The following is a 23,607-nucleotide window of genomic DNA, read 5'->3' as shown; positions in this document are numbered from 1 at the left end:
CAAGTGGATGTGTGAATAAGATGGATGCAAAGAGAGTTCAGGTGAATGCATTTATAAATTTCCCTTTTTTAAAAAAAAAGAAACACTTCTCTTAAAATCACTTCAACTATTTTTCTAAATTTTCTAAATTATTTTTTAAAATATTACCAAACACCTATTTTTGATGTTAAAAACACTTCTTAAGTGTTTTTTGGACTAAGAAACATTTGTAAGAAGCACTCTCAAACAAGTTTTAAATAAAACTTGAATCTTTTCTTTTTTAGTAAATAACCTTATGTTATATCAAATAATAATAATAATCATAGTAAATGAAAAAAAAGAAGAAAAATAATAAGCATTGAAAGTTACTTGAAAGTGAGCTTCCAAGACTTTCCTCTTAACCAAACAATCCCAAAACCCAAATCCTAACAAAAATTTGAAGCGAATCTAACATTTAAAAAAATGAAGAACAACAAAACGGCCTTGGAGCATAGTTCAATGATGTTGAATGTGATGAGAACATTTGGCCTATGGAGTCTCCACTCAAGCGGAGAGGGAAAGAGGAAGAAGAGAGTGAAATAGGAAGAAAAGAGTGAAAGGAAAATGGAGGATACCGGAAAACACTGGGGAGTAATTAATAAATATTTAAAAAATCTTAACATTTTTTTTTAAATAAATAAATTAACACCTCCCAAGTATTTTATCTAAAAATCACTTTAAGCATTTTTTAAAAAAATTTTAAAAGTGTTTTTTAAAATGTTGCCAAACACTTTTTTTTTTTTACCTTAATAGTGCTTTTAAGTATTTTTATGATTAGAAACATTTGTAAAAGCACAATCAAACAAGTTATAAATCAAACTTGAATACTTTCTTTTCTTTTTTGGTAAAAAAATCCTACGCTATATCAAATAATAATAATTATAATAATAATAATAATAGTAAATAAAAATAAAAATAAAAGATAGAAGAAAAATAATAAGCATCGAGTCACTTGAAAGTGAGGTTTCCTCTCAACTCTCAAATAATAAAGGATAAACGCTGGTTTGCATGTAAATGTTCCCGCTTATACAATAAATGGATTCAGCTGATCACATTATAGTGGTAAATGGAAGAAAAATAGTAAGTATTGAGAGTTACTTGAAAGTACGCCAAAGAATAGAGGATAAAAGCAATTAACTGATTTGCATATAAATGTTGCCGCTTATACAATGAATGGATTTACCTGATCGCATTGTAGGTAAAACTCAACCAAAATTGGCCAAACCAAACATTATTATTTCGAACCCAACATCCGGAAAAATGTTGCCAACCTGAAAGAGAAAGTACATGATGACATCCCACCTTAATCTTTATTGTACATAAACTTAATTGCATATACAGAGATTAAACTCAACTGCATATACAGAGATCAATCAGCCGAATAAATAGGAGCTGGCAGGAAAGGAAATGGTGCCACAGACGCATAAGCCACCGGTGACTTTGCTGGACTCCCAGCTGCAGGCCACCTTGCCTTGTTCTGACTTCTCACATTTTCATTCTCCTGTTCTAGAGTGCCTGAGGAAGATGATAGCTCAACCGTCTTCTCGGAGTTGTCTTGGACAAGGCCCTGTTGGTTATCAGTCACGCGGTGAACTATAAGCCCAGACATGAATACTGGGAGATACAGGAGGCTGGCATGGAACATCCTCCTGGCCTTTTGTTTTGTGCGGTCTCTGTAGAAAGCAAATGCTGCAGCACTAATTGCAAGGGTGAGGAGTGATGATTCAAGACAAAACCATCCTGAAGTTACACCCCCTGCAGAGAGAAATGGTTCAGTGAACTCTCTGTGGTAATCACCAAGTCAAACTGAAGTGGAATTGTACATTCATATAGCACTGCTTCCAAGTGGAGAATCAATCAGTTCATGGCAATTGAACTCAAAAGGATGGCAATGGAAATAAGAAAACAGAAAGAGCCATGCAAATAACATGCACTAAGTACAAACTTGGTCCATAAAATATAATTCAATTTCAGTCAATTTATGTTGGAAAAAATCATCAAATACTATATCCAACAACTAAGGATGGCCCTCCCTCTTGAAGCTATCCTATGGTAAATTTCAGCCCCATCCCTGTTTCATACCCAGTCAGGGAGGGTAAAGGAACTCCTTTCCTGCTTGCTGCCGCAATTGTTCAGCTACAAAATGTTTTTAAAAATACAAATGGGAAAAAAAAATTTACTGCCAAGAAAATGGGAGGAAAAATATTCAAAATAAAAAGGGCAAAGAAATAACAAAGGGAAATCCAATTTTGAAATTTGTTTGGTTGCTAAGATAATTCACAGGAAATTCATTTTACACCTATGCCCTTAGCCCCGTGTTTTCTCACATCAGCCAGTCACTTTACTAATTCCTTCACCTTTTTCATCATCTCCTCTCTTTTTTTCACTCATTCGTCTTTTGATGCCATTTAATTGCTCCTGAAGTTGTACCACTTGCGACTAGTCTTCTGTGCTTGTCGAAGTCTACACCATGTTGAATTGGATTTGGCCTTTTATGATATTCTCACATATGGCATTGATTAATTACAACTTTCCCTACCCTATCTTTGCACATCTCAGCAGAGGAATAAGCCAAGAATGATCGGCAAACACGTTAATACTTAAAAACTAAGTTGACTAATGGCATTCTGATGGTTGAGTTAGTCATGGTATTGAGTGTCAAAATCTAAGGTAGAAAAAAAAAAAGTATTGAGAATAGAATACTTTCATTCCTTGCATCTTTCACTTGGGTTTATAAACTATGGGGAGGTGTGACCCTCCTCAATCTCACTTTATTTGGTTAAGGAGCCCCTTTTGCTTCAGCCACATTAAATACAAGTAAAGGGTTAATAACAATAATCAGTCCATTTCGTGACTGTACTGCAATACGTCATCATAAACAAAGACAGCACTTTACCATGTCACAATTAATACTTGGGATGTCTTCTAAATGTCGCAATTAATTTAGAAGAGATAGCAATTTACCATATCAAGTGTTGCCTATCTGGCCTCCATCCTAAATAGATATGGCAATATGTCATGTTCATGTCATGAAGTAAGAAATACTAAAAATTTAATCAACATGAACATGACCAATTTAATAATCATGTCAAAATGACTCTACATGAACGCAACTCATTATTATACAAGTAACACAACACAACCCGTGTAAACCATTTGATAAACATGGTTGGGTTAGATTGTGCACAGATTGACACAAATAACCCTTTAGCATGATTCAAATTGATTAAATTCATTAAAACCTCATTAACATGATTATAACTTATTAAACCCATTAAAATAATTATAATCAACCTATCAAAAAAAATTAAAATAATTACAATCAGTTAACTTGTTTAAGATTTTAAATGTATAAAATCTTATTTCTAACAAAATTTTTCATTGTTTTTAATTTTCAACTCTCAAAACATTTTTTTGTTTTGGTTGACTTGAATTAATTTAATTTAAAAATTTTAATTATAAGATGTTTATAAGATAGAAGACAAGTAATCTCTTAATCTTACATTTGTTTTATAATTTTATTTAAGTTTTTAATTATGGAATATTTATAATCTTTATAAATTTTTTTAATATATTAAGTTTTGTTTTAATTAGCTTAATAATTTAACTATAGGATATTTATAAGTAAAGGATAAAACATTTTTATAATTTTTAAAATATATAAAGATAATAAATTTATGTGTTAAACAAGTGATAAACAGATCGTGTCTTAATCATGCCATTTTGACATGATTAACTAAATAAGTTAAACAAATTTACGATTAAAACCTAAACAAAAATCATTTGTTAAACAAGTTATATGAGTTGAGAACAATATTACAACCCCAAACTCATAAATTTTATGTTATTTTTTAGTCATGTTAAATTTGCCACCCCTACTTCTGAAACATCCTAGCAGGTTACTCCCTTGTCTCAACTTAACCTACCAGTTGATGGTCATTCAATCTTTACTCGCCTTTAAAGTTCAAATTATTGACAAGACGTTCTATCTCGCCCAACCCTACTTGCCATGTGGCACATAGGATTTGGCCCACAGATATTTAGGCTAGGCGTAGACCCTTTGGGACAAAAACTAACCAAGGGTTTGAGCAAGTTTAGGACAAGATTTGGTTGAATTGTCCCCCTAGACCCTTAGAATAGAAATTGCCCAGAAGCTCGAGCATGGACCCATTGTGACAAATACTGCCCATGGATCTTACAGGTTTAAGACGAACACTACATGACCTGACCCTAACATCTAGAGATCAAGATCACCAAAAGAAAACTAACCAAGGGTTTGAGCAAGTATAGGACAAGATTTGCTTGAATTGTCCCCCTAGACCCTTAGGATAGAAATTGCCTAAGAGTTCGGGCATGGACCCTTTGTGACAAATACTGCCCATGGATCCTACAGGTTTAAGATGAACATTACATGACCTGACCCTAACATCTAAAGATGAAGATCACCAAAAGAAATATGCAAGGCAGATGACTTGAAATAAGTCTCATTCTAAGCCAATGTAGCAACCCAAGACCGTTACTAAAACATGATGATGTTAGGGCTAAACTTATGGGCAGGGACCCTAACATAGGCAAAAAGAAAGTTTGAATAGCAGAGGCATGGGGAATTGAAGACTAACTTCATAGTGTTTGATAAAGAGGTACACGCCCCCCTCAATGAGTACCTCTAACCTACCCTTAAGACAAAACCTACCAACCTTAGATGATGAAAGGATGTCATAATCCTTTATCATCCAAGAGACACTAACTCTTAACATAGCCATTAGGGTGGGGGAGAACAAGAAGTACCCTATAAGAAGAAAATGAAAACTAAAGGGAAGAAAGACAAAAACCAAAGAGAGAAAAAAAAAAAGGAAGAAAAAAAAAACCAAGAAGAGGTGTAACAAGCCAATGAATATCACAAAGAAAACCTTCGAATCTCAAACCTTTAGCCACCAAATCCTAGGAAAATGTGGGCCCTCTTTTCATTTTTCCTGCTCTAAGAAAATCTAGCATAAGAAATTGAGAGAGAGATAAGTGGGCCAAATCTCAGGTGCCATTTGGCAAGCAAGGGCCTGGAACAATGCTCATTGACAACTCCCTAAGGGCATGTGAAGACTGGATAATCATCAAGTAATCAATCAAAATGTGACAATGGAATAAACTATTCAAAATGATTCAAGATGGAGGTCAGACAGATGGCACATGGTACCTAATGGTCATCTTCACAAGAGTTACAAAAAGCAAAAGATATCACCTACATTAATTGTAACATACAAAAGATATCACCTACATTAATTGTAACATACAAAAGACATCACACACATCAATTGCAACATGTGAGAGGGTCATGTCTTCATTAATGGCAACATGTTGTGGCACTGCTCTCCTTAATCACCAAAAGAACAACGATTACCTCTACTAAGCCTTCACCCACATTTAATGCAAAACACTAAAGCACTAGGGTCTACCTAATAAGGTTAGGTGAGAATGAGGGTTAAACCTCACCACTACTTTATAAACTCAAGCAAAAGACAAAGAAGATGTGCATTCTACTGTCAATACTTATTTTGTTTAGGAATCCTCACTATGATGGCTGACTTAACCATCGGATCGTCATATGCAAACTTAGCATTTGATAGGTAAAATGTTTTCTAATCACTCTAGTGTTCTCACTTATTCAAGCACATGCAGAGCCAAAGTAAATCAAAACACTTGGTTGTTAGGAAAATTGAAAGAAAAATTAACAAAGGTCCAAAACCCCAAAAAGAGTGTTTGATTGCCAAAAAAATAGAAAAGAGAAACACATCAATCTCCAAGTAATGGAAAATGACATTGAGAGAGTATTGGAACTTCTTGAAGCATTATATTTGATGTTGTGGTCAAGGGATGGCATCATGGTTGCAAAGAAGGCATCTAGCATTATTGTAGCTGTGGAGAAAGCAATGTGCAGAAGAACTCGAGTAGATTAAGATTTGGGGAAATTTATCTAATGGCAATTTGGCAAATATTTAAAACATAAAGAATGATTTAGTACAATTATAGTCAAGGCAGGCACTATAAACACCTGCCCTTAATCTGAAACGGGTTAAAGCAAATCCCAAACCTGCACCTACACTGATTATTCCTTCCCAAAGTCGTCCTTAGAAGGGTAGGATAATCAAGTAACCTAAAAAACCTGTCTCATTGTCATCCCTACAAACAACCATGTAAAAAGCAATAATGCTAATTGGCATTCTCTCTACGAACATGAGCACTTGTCCTGCATGCTAAAATAAACTGATATGTAGATTCACGGATTTTATATTCTGGATTTTGCAAGTAAAACCAGGACACTGAGGAAACTATAAAATACTTAAGTACAATCAAAATTGACAAGGTAAGGCTACAACACAGTCAGAGCAAAAACAACTGAAGACGTGTCCCAAACTTTATTTTGAAAACAAAACATTACGTGACATGATATTAGCATATCCAGTCACTAAATCACTTCAACTGTTTGTACTAAAAGGGGGAAAAAAGATGGAAAAGATGGCTATGTATTTTTTTTTTTGATAAGTAAATGAATTTCATTAAAAAAGAGACGCTAAAATAGCGACTCTAAGTATACAATACCTATACACCCGCCTTCAAAAAGGCCAAAAGTCAAAGAGAACCGAATACCACAAACCTACTTAGAACCCAACCAATCAATAAAATTAGCTATAGTTAGAGGGCAATCGTCTATGAACAACTTAGCCTCAGCCCATAAAGTAAGAATAAAAGAGTGTTTCAATCTCTGAATTGACAATGATTCATCCTTGAAAGCCAATCTATTCCTCTCCTTCCAAACCGTCCAAAAAATGTGAAGAGGAGCAGCTCTCCACGCCTTCTTGCGATTTTTGCCCAGGAAAAAACCATTCCAACTTAGAAGGGTCTCTCTAACTGAAAAAGGCAAAACCCAAGACACCCCAAATAAAGCAAAAAGAAGATCCCATAACGCTCTCGTTCTTGAACAATGAAGAAGAAGATGGTTTATGTTCTCCTCTTTCTCAAGACACATAAAGCATCTATTCGCCAAGGCCCATCCTCTTTTCTGGACCATATCCAATGTTAAGGCTTTGCCCCACGTAGCCTCCCATGCGAAGAAGCTAATCTTGGGCTGCACATTCACATTCCAAATGAAGCTTGAAGGAAACAAAGATAAACCACCCGCTTCAAGAGCTATGTAGAGAGACTTGACCGAGAATTTACCACTCTTGGTTTCAGTCCAGGACACCGTATCCTCCACATCCTCAATAACTCTTTTACTCTGAATCCTCTCCATAAATCTTTCCGCCTCCTCTACCTCCCAGTCATTGAACGCTCTTAAAAAACAAGGGTTCCAACCCCCCCAACCCCCCTCAGCCAAGGGATCCCATATATCTGCCACCCACGCTTCCTTCTCAACCGTCAAAGCAAAAAGAGAGGGAAAGGTCATACACAGAGGAGACTCCCCACACCATCTATCCCTCCAAAAATTCACCCTTCTCCCATTACCAACTATGATAGCCAACCTATCACTCACCAACTTCCAATCTGCCCTTATTCCTTTCCACAAACCCATACCATGAGCCTCTCTCACTTCCTGTGAGCACCATCCCCCTCTAGCTTCTCCATACTTCCCTCTAATCACTTGATTCCACAAGGCCTCTCTCTCATTTGCGAAACGCCAATTCCATTTAGCAAGAAGAGTCTTGTTGAGGAGGGAAAGGCTTTTAACCCCCAATCCTCCTTTTGACTTACTTAAACACACCAACTCCCATCTTACTAAATGAGGCTTTCGCTCCAGATTGCCCCCACCCCATAGGAAGTCCCTTTGGATTTTCTCTAATCTCCGTCTAACTGAGCTTGGTAAGCACAACAATGACATTAAATAGATGGGCAAATTCGATAACGTACTACAAATGAGAGTTGCCCTTCTTCCCTTGGATAAATATTGTCTCTTCCACATGGTTAACCTTCTTCGAAAGTGCTCTTCCACACCATCCCAAACTGTAACTGACTTAAAAGGAGCACCCAGGGGCATCCCCAAATAGGTGGTTGGAAGACTACCCAGACTACAGCCAAAATCCCTAGCAAGATCATCCATATTCTCCACCCTCCCTACTGGAATTAGTTCACTTTTTTCCAAGTTTACTCTCAATCCTGAAGTAGCCTCAAACCACATAAGAAGCCAACTGAGGTAAGTCAACTGATCTTGTGAAGGTTTACAAAACACCAGTATATCATTAGCTAACAACAAGTGGGAAATTAGGACCCCTTCTTCGCTCCGACCTTTCACCCTACAACCTGATAAAAAATCTCCCTCTACGGCCCTTTTGATGAAAGCACTAAAGACCTCCATAGCTATGACAAAGAGGTAGGGGGAAAGGGGATCGCCCTGTCTCAACCCCCTAGAGCTTTGGAAGAAGCCCGTAGGGGTTCCATTGATCATCACTGAGAAACTTGCAGTGAATATGCACCATTGAATCCACCTAATCCATTTCTCCCCAAAACCCATTTTCTTCATGATTGTGAGAATAAAATTCCAGTCCACTTTATCATACGCCTTCTCTATATCTAGTTTGCACAAAATGTCACTCTCATTATTCTTAAGGGTCGAATCAATGGCTTCATTGGCTATCAACACTGCATCTAGGATTTGTCTACCTTCCACAAACGCCCCTTGAGCTTTGGAGACCACTTTTCCAACCACCTTTTTTAGCCTATTGGCTAATACCTTGGCCAGCCACTTATACAAACTTCCCACCAAGCTTATAGGCCTATAATCCCCTAAAGCTTCAGCCCCTGCTTTTTTTGGAATTAAGACCATGAAGGTTGCGTTTAGGCTTTTAACAAATTTACCATTTTCGTAGAATTCCTTAAAGAAACTCATCACATCAGCCTTCACGAAATCCCAAGCAAAATGCCAAAAATCCATAGAAAAGATGGTTATGTATGCATCAGGATTAATTCAATGAGAAAGATAATCACCTCCAAAATCTGAAATAACAATAAGTAATTAGTACCTTAAGAACATTAACTATTTTACAAAAGGAGGAACTGAAACTCTGAAGTCACTGACCAAATTTCATGTAAAATTAAAACAAGAGTCTCATAAAGTCTATGTTAATCTTTTAGTTTTAGAAACTTGATAATGATTATTAAGAAGTCATTACATTATTTCACAGTCTAGCAAGAAATATCCACACACGAAACAACCTTGACATAGTTACACCCCCCACCGGAAACCCAATCACAACCCAAAACCCTCAACCAAACACTAAAAACAAAACAACAACCTCGCAAAACAAGTGTTGAATCCCCAATGCTCCTCCCCTTCCCCTGACAGTGAGCGGAGAACTATTGTAATTAACCAAACACTCTGGTTTTCGGATTTTCCTCTAAAAATGGGATGCCAAGGGAAGATTTGCCTTTCCGTTTGAGAACTTAATCCCATGCCCTTTTCATGACTCCAATTTATTTAGAAGGGAGTTGATCTCATTTTCAAACCATGCAACAAGACAAACTTACTAGGAAGGCTATCAAGATCCTCCCCCTCAAATCACAAGCAAGCTCCATGGCCTTAGAGGGCTCTAGCTCCTCAGCCCTAACCACCAACTACTTACCTGAAGGATCCTTCACGAAACTTCTTGAAATCTCCAACAAACTACCATCTTTAAGCAACATCCTTAGCAGTTAGCTTCTAGAGTCCAAAAGCCCCAAAGAAGAGAAAGAAGGGCTAGGATACCTGTTCACCTCTGCCATGAGGGCTTTGTCGGTGATTGCCACACAGGAGCATGTCGGCACCAATGCTGGAAACGACTCTTACCTCTCAACCACATCTCCAACACAACTCCTCTGCTAGGTCACTTGAGCCTCTGTAGAAAGACGACTCCCTTTGCAAAGCCCTAACGAGCCCTTTTCTCCCTTAGCCAATTCCAATAAAATACAACCCTCCCTTAAGACTACCCCCCTACCAAACTTAACTTTTCATAGGAATAGCCCCACTCTTAATGCTCTCGCCACTTCATAATCAAATCGAAGGGGCCTCTAAAGCAACAGGCCCACTAAGGCCTCAAGCCTAAAAGGAAACACGACCTCTAGTTTCCTGGCACCCACCCATCCACTAGTGGCCCAAACTCCAAGTCCTTAACTCAACCCCACCAAAGCCTTCCTTAACACAAGGATCAACAAAATTGACCCCTCCTTCTCTAGCTGTATGCCTCTCATCGCCTCCTTAGTCTTCCCACCCTCCTACAACTTTTGCAAGACAGAAAGTTGCAACCTTTCCTGCATGAGCATTCCTACCACTGAATTGCAACACGTCAACGCCTGCACGCTAACAGGGTTGCCCTTCCTTTCCCACTCCTATGTTTGAACATCGACCATCCTCCACACCTCCCCTTTCCTCTAGCCCACAAGAACCACTGCTGCTACTACTTAGGACCGATCACCAATGAAAAACTAGGTGGAGCTTCCCACCACAAGTGAATGGAAAAACTGGAAAACCCCACTATCACTTGCAAGGAGTCGGGCATAGCTCTCCAATCAGACTTAACCAAGATCCTCGCCCACCGTAAATGAGACAAAAGCACAATGTCTTTATCCACAGCGACAAAACCCCCACAATAATCCCCTAGCTTCTTAAACACCTCCTAACTCCACAGATGCAAACAGAGTCCCAACATCCTCACCCATAATTCCGTAGCAAACCCCACTTTAAGCAAACACCCAACCTCGGGAATCCACCTTACTAGATGCAAAACTTTCTCCTTGAGCCTCTTGCAAGCACCCTCTCTGCCTTGGAGCTATCGTCAAAATCAAACAAATGCAGGGCTCCCCCCAAGACTGAGGTTTTCAACCCCTCCTTTCAAAGACCAAACATTAGTCACCAAACTTTTCAACGAAATTAAACCAAGTAGCGGGTCTAAAACCTCTACAAACCACCCTACCAAACACCACCTCAATTGCTCCTCCCTACACTTCATCTCACTCTCCCCCAGCTCAAGCCAAATGGCTTCTCCCACCATGGTCATATCCTTCCTAACTGCATCTGCAAAAGTCCCAACAACAGTCCCATCCTTTGGATTACTCCTCGCCTCTATAGGGGAGACCACTCCTCTAATCTCTACTAAGGGAACGACTCCTAGAAAACGAAGCTTCTCCACACAAAACAGACCACCCCCCATGGAGGCCCCTCCCTTTAGGAAAATCAACAAATACTTCTTCGCCTCCTCAGTCACAACTGAACAAAATAAATAACGCCCTACCCCATTCTAACAACGCTCCATCTTGAACTTTCTCCGACCCTCCCAAGCTTTTCTCCACCTCACCAAGCCTTCGTCTCTACAACAAGTTTCCACCCTTTCCAACAAGCAGCATAAACTCAAATCCCTGAACCTAATCCAAGCTGAAAGGCCTCTTCCCCTTTCCTCAATAATGCCTCTCAACTTTCCCCCCACCACCTCTACAGAAAAATCAAAGGACTTTGAGGGGATTAAATCACGTTTCACTAATTCAAGGGTGCACTAGCTCTAATTCTCACATCAACTTTCCTTCACTTGCTTTTTGTGTTATTGAGTAGGGACTTGCAAGTTTTCAGAATTTACTAAGAAAGATTGCTTAGAACTTGTCAAGTAGAACAAATAGAAAGACAACAAAAATTTCCAACAAAAAATCCTTTACAATTGGGAAAATGTAACTCACAATCATAGGCTATGAAACCCAATGGAATCAAGTACAGGGAGTTCCTCAAAGCCACCACTGCAGTTCTCCGACCAGATGCATCAGCAAAAGAAAGCATTCTATACCTAAATGCATAAAAAAGATGAAATGAGTAGAAGGTCAAAAAGCAAAAAGTGTAAACATGCTGCAAACTCACTGGACATGCCATGCAAGCATTCCAGCTTCTTTATAAGATGTATGCAGAAAATCAACAAGGTGACAAAATCCCTATTGTCCAACCGAAGACCCTTTTCTGGTAATGTGTACTCATAAATTTCATCAATATGTTCATAGTAAAAAGATATAAAGGATCATGCCACCAGGTCACATATGTTTATCAACTTTCAGCTTATAACACATAAGGCAAAAGGTTACATAGAACATGGCTAAACACATCCCTTGCTGAAGAATTCTTCCTATACAGCCAAATGGGACAAGATCCATGAAGTATATCCCAAAGCCACAGCTCTGACTTTGACAACAAGGAATATGATAAAGCATGGACATAGCATTTAACTTCATGCATTCAAAATACAAAATGCAGATAGGAGCATACCCCCCAGCAGCATAATCATCACGACACAAGTATGCTAGGGCCATAAAATGGGGTATTTGCCAAAAATAGAGGGCAGCAGGAAGAATCATTCCATTGAGTGAAACCTGTCCGGCAGCTGCAGCCCACCTAAAACCCAAAACAGATAGGCATGAGCATGTCAGATCAGATATATAGCCAGTGGATATGATATGCAGAATGTTTGTATGCACATGCATGCATTTGATACCATGGGCACAAGCAGACAAGAAACTGGTTCAAAAAGCTAGGTTAGGTTAAGTATGATCTTAAACAACCATGAAAACTACAATCCAAAATGACATTCTGTTTTCATAAAAATAAAAAATAAAAAATAAATAAATAAATAAGTCATTTTCACACAAAGTCTCACCTCCTTCCAGTGTGTTCTCCAATGTTGATCTAATGCGAATTGTCCAAGGAACATTCTCAGAAGTTAAGTTTTAAAACCCAAACTGATACAGAAATTAACTCAGCTTCTATGCCCACCAGTGCCACCACCCTCCTAATTGGAGGGCAGATTGAACTCAATTATCCAAAATGATGTTAAATGGAACTCTCACCTCGGTAACTAACATCTACAGAGATGTGAGAAAATATATTATCTTCCATAATGCAGTCAATAATTACATTTTATCGTTAAAAATCCAGTCATCCCTTTCCACCAAAAAAATGATGTATATTTTCAATTTAAAAAACCCTATCCATGAAGAAATCTAGGCATTCCTTTCAAGCCAAATAACCCACAAGGATGTGACGATGGTATCCCCAATCCACCCTAAACCCCATAGGAGCCCTACCTATATGGTACCTATCAATACCCAAAAAAGAAAAAACGATCATATCAGGAACATCTACAAGAGATACTACTAGCAAAAGTACTCTACTACAACTCTAGGGTAAGGGGAGAATGGAGGAAAAATGGAACTTTTTGCATTAAATACTGATGCATGTGCCAAGGGCAGATACTCTGTATAGTTGTAGTTCAGCTTGCAAAGACTTCAATGACAGTTTTACTGTGAGGCTATATGGGAAAGGAAACATAGGTATCAGCACCAGCTATGTAGTTGAGCCCCGAGCATCTTCCAAAGGCTTTAACTTCTATAGATCAAAAATATCCAAGGATGATTATTAAATCTGATTTAGAAAGTTTAATTCAGAAAGAGGTGGTAAAGCTCATTCAAGGAGAAAAAACAAGAAACTGACTACAAGCGCCAATGGAAGAATTTAAGTCATTTAGAGCATGTTTGGTTTGCTGGTTCCTAAATTAGGGAATACAAATCATATTTCCAGAAATGGATCCCCAAAATATAATGGATATGAAATTCTCATTCTAACATTAAGTTAAAAGTTAGGATTTTGAGATTCTGGTCAAGTTATATTTTCATTGTAGCATTTGATTATCTTAGCAGCCACTAGAGAATTAATCCAAATTTACATAACAATCTTTAAAATAATGTTTATAAAAATTAGATTATTTATAAATAAAAATGGCTTATCCAGTCTTCTTTTACTTTCATTTGTTATGAATTGGAATTAAAAAATAAATAAATAAATAACAAACTAAGATGGTAACAGATTACCCCAATTTTGGAGGGGATCTCACATCCAAGGAAATCAAAATTTCCTATCTATCCCCCAAACATGATAATCGTTATATCTGAAAATGACGTACTCATTCCCCCAATTAAGAAACTCACAAAATAAGCATACCCTTAATGTATATGAGATGGGACTGCAAGATTGTTCACACCCTTACAGGGGAACTTCTATGCAGATCACTTTGGTAATACAAGGGATGAGCAACATGAAAAGATGGTGATTCCAAGTATCCAACTCCACAAATGACTATTTCTACTAGTAGACATGCCAGCTGTGAATTTTATGAGGCCTCATTCAGTTGGGTTGTTTTTTATCCGTAGCACACCACAAAAAAGAAAATCTTTAAAAAACATTCTTTCTGCAAACCAAAACTTAAAACCTTAGACTCTATCCACAAATCACCAAGGAATTAATTCTATTGTAAAAATAATGTAGATAATTTAGTGGAATTCTAGCAAACAAGGATAAAAGGACATTGACAATGTTGTGCACTATCAAGGAAGAACTTAGAGCCTAAGAACAAATTCTTAGAAGTCCTATGAGACACAACTGCAACTAAAGAAGCCAAACCCACATTAAAGAAAAAATTACCCAAGCAGTGGCGGAATAGCACCAACAACAGCTCCAACCCAGGTGTTAACTGGATGAATTTGCTTCAATGGAGTGTATACAAAGGCGTAAAGAAGAAGATTAGAAGCTGCAAGCCCCGCTGCCAACATGTTAGCCTGCAACAACCTTGTCATAGAACATGCAACATGAGTCCAATTACTAGAATATTCAAGATATCAAACAACAAGGGATTATTTTGCATTTGTATCATTGAATGACATGAAGAAACGGGGCGATAGAGTTTATGGCACCACCTTGCATGCCAAAATAGCAGTGCCAGCTACACCAACAGAAGAAGCCCAGGTGACTGCATGAGGTATACTAAGGCGACCAGAAGGTAGTGGCCTTCTCATTGTTCTCTTCATTTTAGCATCATTATTTATCTCAAACACCTAACAATACAAAATGCAAAGATTAGTCTGAAAATTCAAGCAGCCTAGCACATGCACGCATGCGCATGCGCGCGCACACACACATAGACAGTACTTGTAATATGAAAATGATTGTGATTGGAAAATAATAATAATAATAATAAGCAGTTCAAAAGAAACCTGATTTAAGGAGTTAGCGGATGCTGCAACCATCATGGTACCAGCACAAGTCCAAAAAAGTCCACCAAAATCAATGATATTGCCACTGCCAAGAACAAATCCAGTCCCAGAAGTTGCTACAACTAGCATGCTGGAAAGAATGTCAAGCAAACGGTACGGCATAAGAAGTTTTTAAAATGATTTCAAACATTCACTCAACGGTCAAGGCCCAAGTATAAAGAGAGGAGCATCCTGTATACGCCAACAAGTACTATTTTTTTAACACTCATAGATACACAGATAACAACTTGTTAACCACCTTTATTCCAAGAGAGGCATCAAAATGAACCCAAGTTAATGTAGAATACACAACATGGGCATAAAAATGGAATTCCATCAGAAAGAAGAGCAGAGGGTGCCTTCCACTCTTGTGAGATCATAGAACAACTAAGATCTCCCTCAGTACAAACTACAACCTTCAAGATTATCAATCTATGCAGTAATCAACAATGATAAGACCTAAAAACAGAACAGCCAACAAGATAAATGTCTTACAAGATCATAGAACAGGTATTGCATGGGCTAGCATGCACCTCTCTATCCATTGAATAACCACCAGGATTGGCATCCCTACCACTTCACAGCAAGTCAAAGGCCAGTGGAATCCCCTAAATCCTACCACTTTTACATAAACATTTCGATGCAAACATTTTAAAAAACAGGGACAAGTTTTTAGCATCCCAAGAACTGATATTGTTTTAGTGCAAATACGTCACTCTCATCTTGAAATTGTTTCATTTGATTCAAACATATTTTTGGTTTCTTATCAGGAAAGAAAATATATGAATGAATTATAAATCAATTTTATACTCAGTATGGTTAATATATATTGCTTCATGGTCAGTACATATCAAATCCTGCAACTGCATGTTGTAATGCTGAGTCTCAAGTTCTCATACAAAATTCCTTCAAGTTCTCTCATTTGTTTGAATTTGAGTTGTCCTCTGACATAGAGAAAGTTCTCTGAAGTGGGCACAAGGTATTTGCAGGCAAGCCCTTTTTTCTGGACAGATGGTCTCCTTTGCAGGTTGTTATAGAAAAGGAGTTAATGCTAAGGAGAATTGGGAGAGGATAATGGGATTCCTTTGCACCTTTGGAATAAGAGTCTGTTCAAAAAGTTGGGGAACACTTGTGGGGGTTTAGTGGCAGAACATGAAAGACACCACATTCGAGCAGAATTTGCAGTGGGCCAGAGTTTTAGTCAATTCTGACAGTAGACTTGGGCTGGCTTTGCTGAATGTGGTGGTGGGCTTGTCACTCTACACTATTCAGTTATGGTGTGAGATCCAGGTTCCAAACACTGGTTGCAGAGAAAATGGAGGTGGAAGAAGATGGTGTGTGCTCTCTGCATGCTAAGGGGGGAGTATGTGTGGAAGAGGGTTTGGCTAAAAAGGTGGCAATTTACGAGTCGATTAGGGAGTCATCTGGGACTGCATAAAATAGGCACCTAAAGTGGGGCCTAGCTTAAGCCCTCAGCTAGGGATGGCAGAGGGGGCAAGTGGGCCTCAACTGACTGAGGCCCCTTCAGAAAATTTGGGCCCTCTCTTTTGTGAAGGAAGCCAAGCGAAGAAGGTTCTTTTGGGTTTATTTAGAGGCCCATCAAAGAGTTCTTTGGTTTGAGGCCAAGAAAATGGATGCTTTAGTGGAGGCCCAGTCTTGCCTTCCTTAAATCAGGGTCAATCACCTTGTTGCATCCCATCTTCGGATGTTTTTGTGCCCTACGCCGCAAAAAGTGAGGGCGATGAGAGTGAAGCCCCCCTTTTTGTTCAGTCAGTTTTGTCCTCAAAAGTGGACTGAGCGAGTATAGCAATGTTGCCGACAGCAACCAAGGAGGCCCTCTTGGAGGAGGCAGCAAGGTTTTCAGGTGCGTCAATTCCTTCCACTTCTACGAGGGGTGGGGTCTCTTCTTCTTCTTCTCTCTCTTTTTTTGGGAGTTGTGTTGACTGAGGCTTGTTCGAAGAGATCGTCTTCAAGGGAGTTAAATGTGGAGACCGTTTCTAAGTGTCCTTTGAAGGTGGTCCTTCCAAATGGGAGTCCGCTAGAGCTTACCAAGCATTTGGAGAGGAGCTTAAGAGGGCGGATGGCAACTCAGTCAAGGGAGGCTTTTGCAATGACCCCGATAGAGTGGTTTCAAGGATTGATTGGCTTGAGAATAAGTTGTTGGAGTTTAGTAGGTTTTTAAGGTTGCCTATAGAGGGTTTGAAAAGGAGGTTTTGGCCTTGGTTAAAATAATGTAGGCTTGAAGGGGTAATAAAGCTTCAACTTCTAGGATTAAGAGCAAGTTGAATCCCTTGTTGAGAAGATACAAAGAGCTAAGAAAGTTGTCATGCTCAGTTAACTATGACAGGACGTCAATCAGGGAGAAAAGTAGTGTTAAGAGTGGGCGGATATTGTTTCCGTTAATCAATGAAGTTAAAGATTCTTTCATGGAATGTTAGAGGGGCAGCTGATGGAGACAAACAAAAGAGTTTAAAATCCTTAATAAGGTCTCAAAAAGTTGATTTGGTTCGTCTACAAGAAAGTAAAGTTCAGAAGATGTCGACTCAGATGGTGAGGAGCTTAGAGGCAAGTAGATTTCTTGATTGGAGAGTGGTGGAAGCCTGGGGAGCTTTAGGGGGTGCAGTGATGTTCTAGGATAACATGGTTTTGGAGCTCATAGAGACAAAGGTGGGTGCTTTCTCCATTTCTTGTTGTTTCAAGAATTGTGAGGGCAATTTTAAGTGGTTGTTTACAAGGGTATATGGTCCTATTCTCAGGGGGGATAATGAGGCTTTTTGGGTTGAGTTGGCTAATATCAAGGGATTATGGAATGACCTTTGATATGTTGGAGGGGACTTCAACATAGTTAGATACCTTGAGGAAAAGAGGAATTGTTCCAAGGGCTCTCCATCTATAAGATGATTCTCATAGATTATAAAGGAGTTGAATCTAAGGGATTTACCTCTGATTAGAGGCCCTTTACTTGGTGCGGGGATTTGAATAATCGTTTTGTATCAAGAGTAGATAGGTTCCTTGTGCTTAAAGATTGGGAGTCAGTTTAGCAATATTCTCTAGAGTATTCTCCTTAAACCATTCTTGGATCGTGTTCCAATTTTGTTAGATGGTGAAGGGATGAGAAAGGGAAGAACTCCCTTCAGGTTTGAGAACATGTGCCTAAAAGAGGGGTTCATAGAGCAAGTTAAAGCTTAGTGGACAAGCTTTATGGTGAGAGACTCTCACAATTTCATATTGGCCTGGAAGTTGAAAGAGTTGAAAAAGGAGTTAAAAGCGTGGAATAAAGATGTGTTTGGTTTTGTCACAACTAGGAAGGAAGATGCAATGAAGCAATTTGCTTTTGAGGACCTTGAGAAAAGGGAATTTGTCCTTAGTTTTGAAGAGAGAGAGAGGTTAAGAGGCACGCTTTGGAAGATTATACCAAATGGACATTAATGGAGGAAATCTCTTGGAGGCAAAAGTCTTGAGTTTCATGGTCGAAGGAAGGATATAGGAATACTATTTTTTTTCACAAGATGGTCAATGCTCACAAAACAAGAAATTATTTAGCTAGAATCAGAGTAGAAAAGGTCTAGTTTTCCGAGTGTGTGGAGTTTAAGGTTGGTGTTGTGAATGCTTTCCATGGTCTCTTTTCAAAGGGCAAGGGATTGAGGCCCAGCATTAACAGAATGGTCTTTTCTTGTTTAGAGAGTGCAGATGCAAGGGAATAGGAGGCTCCTTGCTCAAAGGAGGTCTTTTTTGCCTTATCTAGCTTAAAAGGGGACAAGCTCCTAGGCCAAATGGTTTCACTTTGTATTTTTGGCAGCAATGCTGGGATTTTGTTAAGCAAGAGGTGATGGGATTCTTTAGAGAGTTCTTTGAGCAAGGTTCCTATGTAAGGATTCTAAATGCTACTTCCTTGGTCTTGATTCCTCAGAAAGGGGCACAGAGGATTTAAAAGATGTCAAACCCATTAGTTTGATAGGGGGTTTATATAAGCTTTTAGCCAAAGTTCTAACTAATAAGCTTAAGAGGGTTGTTGGCAAAGTAGTTTTCGATATTCAACATGCCTTTGTGGAAGGAGAACAAATTTTAGACACAACCCTAATTGCTAACGAGGCCATTCACTCAAGGCTAAAGAGCTCCACTCCTAAAATCATTTGTAAACTTGACATAGAGAAGGCTTATGATCATTGTAATTGGAGTTTCTTCTAGATGTTATGGAGAAGATGGGTTTTAGGCAAAAGTGGGTTGGTTGGATGATAGGAGTGAGCTCAACCCAATGGGGATGATTGATAATCTAGAGGAGTTGGCACTAGAATTGGGTTGTCAAATAGGGTGTTTTCCCATATTTGGTTTTACTATGGAAAATATGAAAGAAAATAAAATATAATTTAAATTAGGTAGAGACTTGTACATTTTTCAATTATTTAATCTTTATATAGAAGAGTTAAAATACATGAAATGAGTTTAAAGCACCATAAAAAATTAATTTATGGATTTTAAGTCTATTTTATATTTTCCTTCACTTTTCCATTTCTTTTACTTTTCCTCACTATTTACTTTCCCTCAAACTTTCCGAAAACCAAACATAGCCTATAAGAACTTGAAATGGACAATATAATTCTAGCCCTCTCTGTGCTATTCCACAACATTGGTGATTTTTTTTTTTTGTCAGAAGTCTAAATAGGACTAAATCTGCCTGAAAGTTGATTACAAAGGTGCCCTTCAAACATCATATTTCAAAGAGAATTTCAATTTGTTACATTTTGTATCAAGACAAAATATTATTTGACAATAAGACTTACCTTAGGCCAACATATAGACTTCAGACCCAAAAAATAAATAAATAGATAAATGAAACAAAACAAAACAAAGCAAAATAAAATTTAGAAGGAAAAAAAAAAAACCCGACGCCTTAGTTTTGCGGATGACACATTTTATTTACACCTAAAAAACCATTTTTCTTTTCTCCTGAATATCACAACTGAGATCGTAATGCTCTAGGCTCCTAATCTAATTCATTTGCATATCAGAAAAAGCCCCAGGCTCCTAATCTAATTCCTTTGCACATCAGAAAAAGCCTTAGGCTCCTATTGTTTACAGGAAAGTTCTGAGCAAAAGGGTTTTTCTTTTTATTTTTTTGAGAAAATTACCGAAAAGAGAAGTAAACATAAAACTGTGAATCTCGTCTTTTTAACAATATTAACTCTACTGAAAATTTGGCTTCTCTCCAGAACCAAAACAACATGAAATACCATAGTCAATTTTTCATTTCCATTTATTTTTCATCAAACAAAATGATGCATTGAGGAAATCTAATTCAGTAAGCTCCAAAATTATTCTCTCGAGAAAAGCTGCACAACTGATTTCATCCAGAACAAACAAAACAAAACAAAACAGTATCCGAGTCACGATTCTTGCTTTTCAAATCCAAAACTAAACCGAATTTTGCTTCCAAAATCAAACAAAAACCACTACGAGTTTTGAAAACCCAACCTGAGGCGAGCTTTAGAGAGCTCACAGTAACAGCGACCGTAGTGGCGAGCAAGGTCGACGGCGTCTCTGGCCGACAACGACGTCGTATTGATGGTAGATCCGACAGTTCGCGTTCCATCTGAGGCGATAGAGAATGGTCTAACAATGGCATCGAGAGAGGAAATGGATGAAGAAGTGAGAAAAGTAGGGTTAGGGTTAGGGTTTCGGGAGAAAACGAGTTTTGAATAGAGACTCTGTGAGTTTCTCCACATGGTGGATTTGAATTCGGTGAGACCTTTCTTTCCAGGGCTCTCAGTCTTCTCTACCTCCTATTCTGCTGGTTTGAAGGGATTAATGGGAATGAATATAATAATCACAATTAATTTTTTTTTATTATAAAATTTTAAAGTAAGTTATTTATTATTCAATATTTATTTCCACGGGGTCACAGTCCGACGGATTTTTTATGAATGTACAGCTAATGAGAGAATTATTTTTTAAAATGTTGTAGATTAGAAAATAATTCTAATTTTACGAACACTTTTGAACACTTAGGATTGAGAATGGAAAAAAAATAGTATTTTATATTTGAAGAGAAATGAAAACTCATTTCACCAACCCATTTCTTCTATGTGTCAAAACCCATTTTTTTCTCAGCTTGAAAACCCATTTTCCTGTCCGTTCACCATGGAGTGGAGCTCCTTGCATCAACATCAATAGGAAGGAGGTGAAGTGCAGATCCGAGACACCATTGCCCTTGGGTGTTTTTTATAAGTTTTGTGGTTACGTTTGATGATGTGGTTGTGTTTGGTTACCAAGAAAGTGTGGGAAAGTTGAAAAAAAAATAAAGTTTTCATTTTTTTTTTTTACAATGAAACCAAGTAAACTAAAAACCCATGCTCTATTTGTTTGTTGAGAAAATCTAAATAAAATAAAAGAATTGAAAATACTTCCACGCAGCAGTTTTCTTTGTAGTTTCTACTACAACTAAAGAACAGCAAAACGTTAAACTTTATTTTTTTTTTCTTTTCCTTCAATTTCCAATATTTTCTAGGCAGCCAAACCAAGGTTCAAAATCTCGATCGAGACTAGTACGACTCGGTCGAGTCGTATAAATGAACAATCTCGAAGTGAATCCCATGGAAACTTTGAGACGACTCCAAAATCATGTTGAGATTAAGCTATTTAAGTGGTATTGGAAAAAAAGGTAATATTGAAGTAGAGATGGTGGAGGAGAGAAGAGGATCAAAACCCACGAAAATGAAAAATATAGAGAGTTCGAACCCTACATCTTCATCCCTATTTGCATTTTCATCATTCTGTATCTTCAAAGATATTTTGTCTTTGGTCTATACACTCTTCAAATATGGGTATTATGTAGAGAAATAGGGAGTTGTGGTATTTTGCAAATAAATAAGGTGTTGCGGGTTTAGAGGAAAAATGGGTATATTGAGAGATAGGTGTTTGACTATGGATGAGGGTTATGAGTATCTAATAGAATTGAGGATTTGGGTTTTAAATAATAATTTGATGACAATTATAATGATCAAAAAACGAATAATGAATATTAGGTTATATCAAATAAACAGGAAACAAATATTTATATAAAAATTAAAATTAATGAATTTATTTTATAAGAAAAATTATATTTATTTTTTTAAATATGAATCATGGTTTTTTTTAATAATTGAAAATATTTTTAAAAAATTCAAAATATTTAATTTAAACAATTTTTTTATAAAAAAAAATTACTTTTATCTTTTTGATATTCAATAAGAAACATTTATTATCAAGTGATTAAATTAAAATATTTTTAGAGATTTTTAAATATTATTATATATCATCCCAAAAGTATGCTTTTATTATAATTTGAATAATTTTAATACAATAGAAGTTTATTTTATTAATTTTTTACTTTACTTATTTGTATTTATTTTTTTAATAATTTTTAAAAATTATTTTGAGCTCTTAAATTAGAATTTTTTGTGTATTACCTGATACCAATTCGAGATACTGAGACCGATGTGCTTCAGGACCTCCTGAGTCTTGATACTGCAACTTTGAATTATGAGCCAAATAGAATGTGAGTGCTAGCTACTGTAATTGTTTATCCGTCTTAGAAACTTTTGTGGATCACAAAAAAGTTATGCTTCCGTGGCCATGAATCTTAACAAGTGACAACCCACAATTTTATTGTAATTACTGAAGTTTTTCTTCTCTTTTTTTTTTTTCCTTTACCCTGACTGAACATAGATAAATGCTTATCTTGAATTTAAGGAATGATAAATGAAGATTTTTGAGTTATAGATTGTGGGTTTTGTTTGTGTTAGTAAATCATTTTGGTTTGGTTGGGTTCTGTTGAGGTTTTTTTAGTCGTTGAAGTATCATTAATGCCTTCTTGTGCTTTCGTTTGTTTTTCTTTGGCGCTATGACAATTCCATTTATTAATTTATTTGATAGATGCTTCACAATTTTATGTTATCATGTGAATTTATTATCTTGAACAAAATCAACTTCTCATTTTTGTAACTTATTGAGTTTTAGAATTATTATTATTATTAAAAATAATTATAATAATAGTTATAATCATAATAAAAATGAATTTAGTTCTACTAATGCTAATTAAAATGAAAAAGTTATTTAAATGAAATTTACTTAAATATGTTTTTATTAGTAATAATATGAATAATAATAATAATAATAATAATAATAATTTTCCAAACTTCATTTTTAGGACATGTTTAGATATTTCTATTACTTGGCAATTGTGGATAATTTTTTACAAAATAATATAATCAAATCCAAAGTTGACCATTGGTTGATTTTTTAAAATGGTGATATGAAAATTACTATTCTATTCATTTTGAAAGTTAATTTTCTTTTTACGCAAATACGAGATTTTTGGTATTTTAACTAAATAAGGTATTGGGATTCAATCATTACTATTACTATTATTATTGTTATTATTATTATTATTATTATGATTATTACTATTATTATTATTAATTAAAATAATTAAAATAATAGTTATAATATTAATGAAAATAAATTTAGTTCTAC

General features: G+C 36.8%; 2 protein-coding genes across 2 annotated transcripts; both read right to left on the bottom strand.

Moving 5' to 3' along the window:
• Positions 1–1,135: 1,135 nt before the first annotated feature.
• Positions 1,136–20,913, bottom strand: LOC100261621 (protoheme IX farnesyltransferase, mitochondrial). Its single transcript, XM_002265003.4, has 7 exons — positions 20,569–20,913; positions 15,058–15,187; positions 14,761–14,898; positions 14,489–14,622; positions 12,281–12,406; positions 11,707–11,810; positions 1,136–1,773 (listed from the first exon to the last, which is right to left on the bottom strand). Exons 1-7 carry the CDS (start codon positions 20,817–20,819, stop codon positions 1,388–1,390), a joined length of 1,269 nt encoding a protein of 422 aa, XP_002265039.1. The 5' UTR covers positions 20,820–20,913; the 3' UTR covers positions 1,136–1,387.
• On the bottom strand, positions 3,565–11,700 carry LOC132255198 (uncharacterized). Its single transcript, XM_059743111.1, has 2 exons — positions 5,287–11,700; positions 3,565–5,254 (listed from the first exon to the last, which is right to left on the bottom strand). Exon 1 carries the CDS (start codon positions 8,936–8,938, stop codon positions 6,668–6,670), a length of 2,271 nt encoding a protein of 756 aa, XP_059599094.1. The 5' UTR covers positions 8,939–11,700; the 3' UTR covers positions 3,565–5,254; positions 5,287–6,667.
• Positions 20,914–23,607: the final 2,694 nt, after the last annotated feature.

The sequence above is a fragment of the Vitis vinifera genome, chromosome 15 (genome assembly GCF_030704535.1).
Source record: "Vitis vinifera cultivar Pinot Noir 40024 chromosome 15, ASM3070453v1".
Taxonomy (NCBI): domain Eukaryota; kingdom Viridiplantae; phylum Streptophyta; class Magnoliopsida; order Vitales; family Vitaceae; genus Vitis; species Vitis vinifera.
Note: the sequence above shows the minus strand (reverse complement) of the source record. Positions and strands in the feature narration are given on the sequence as shown.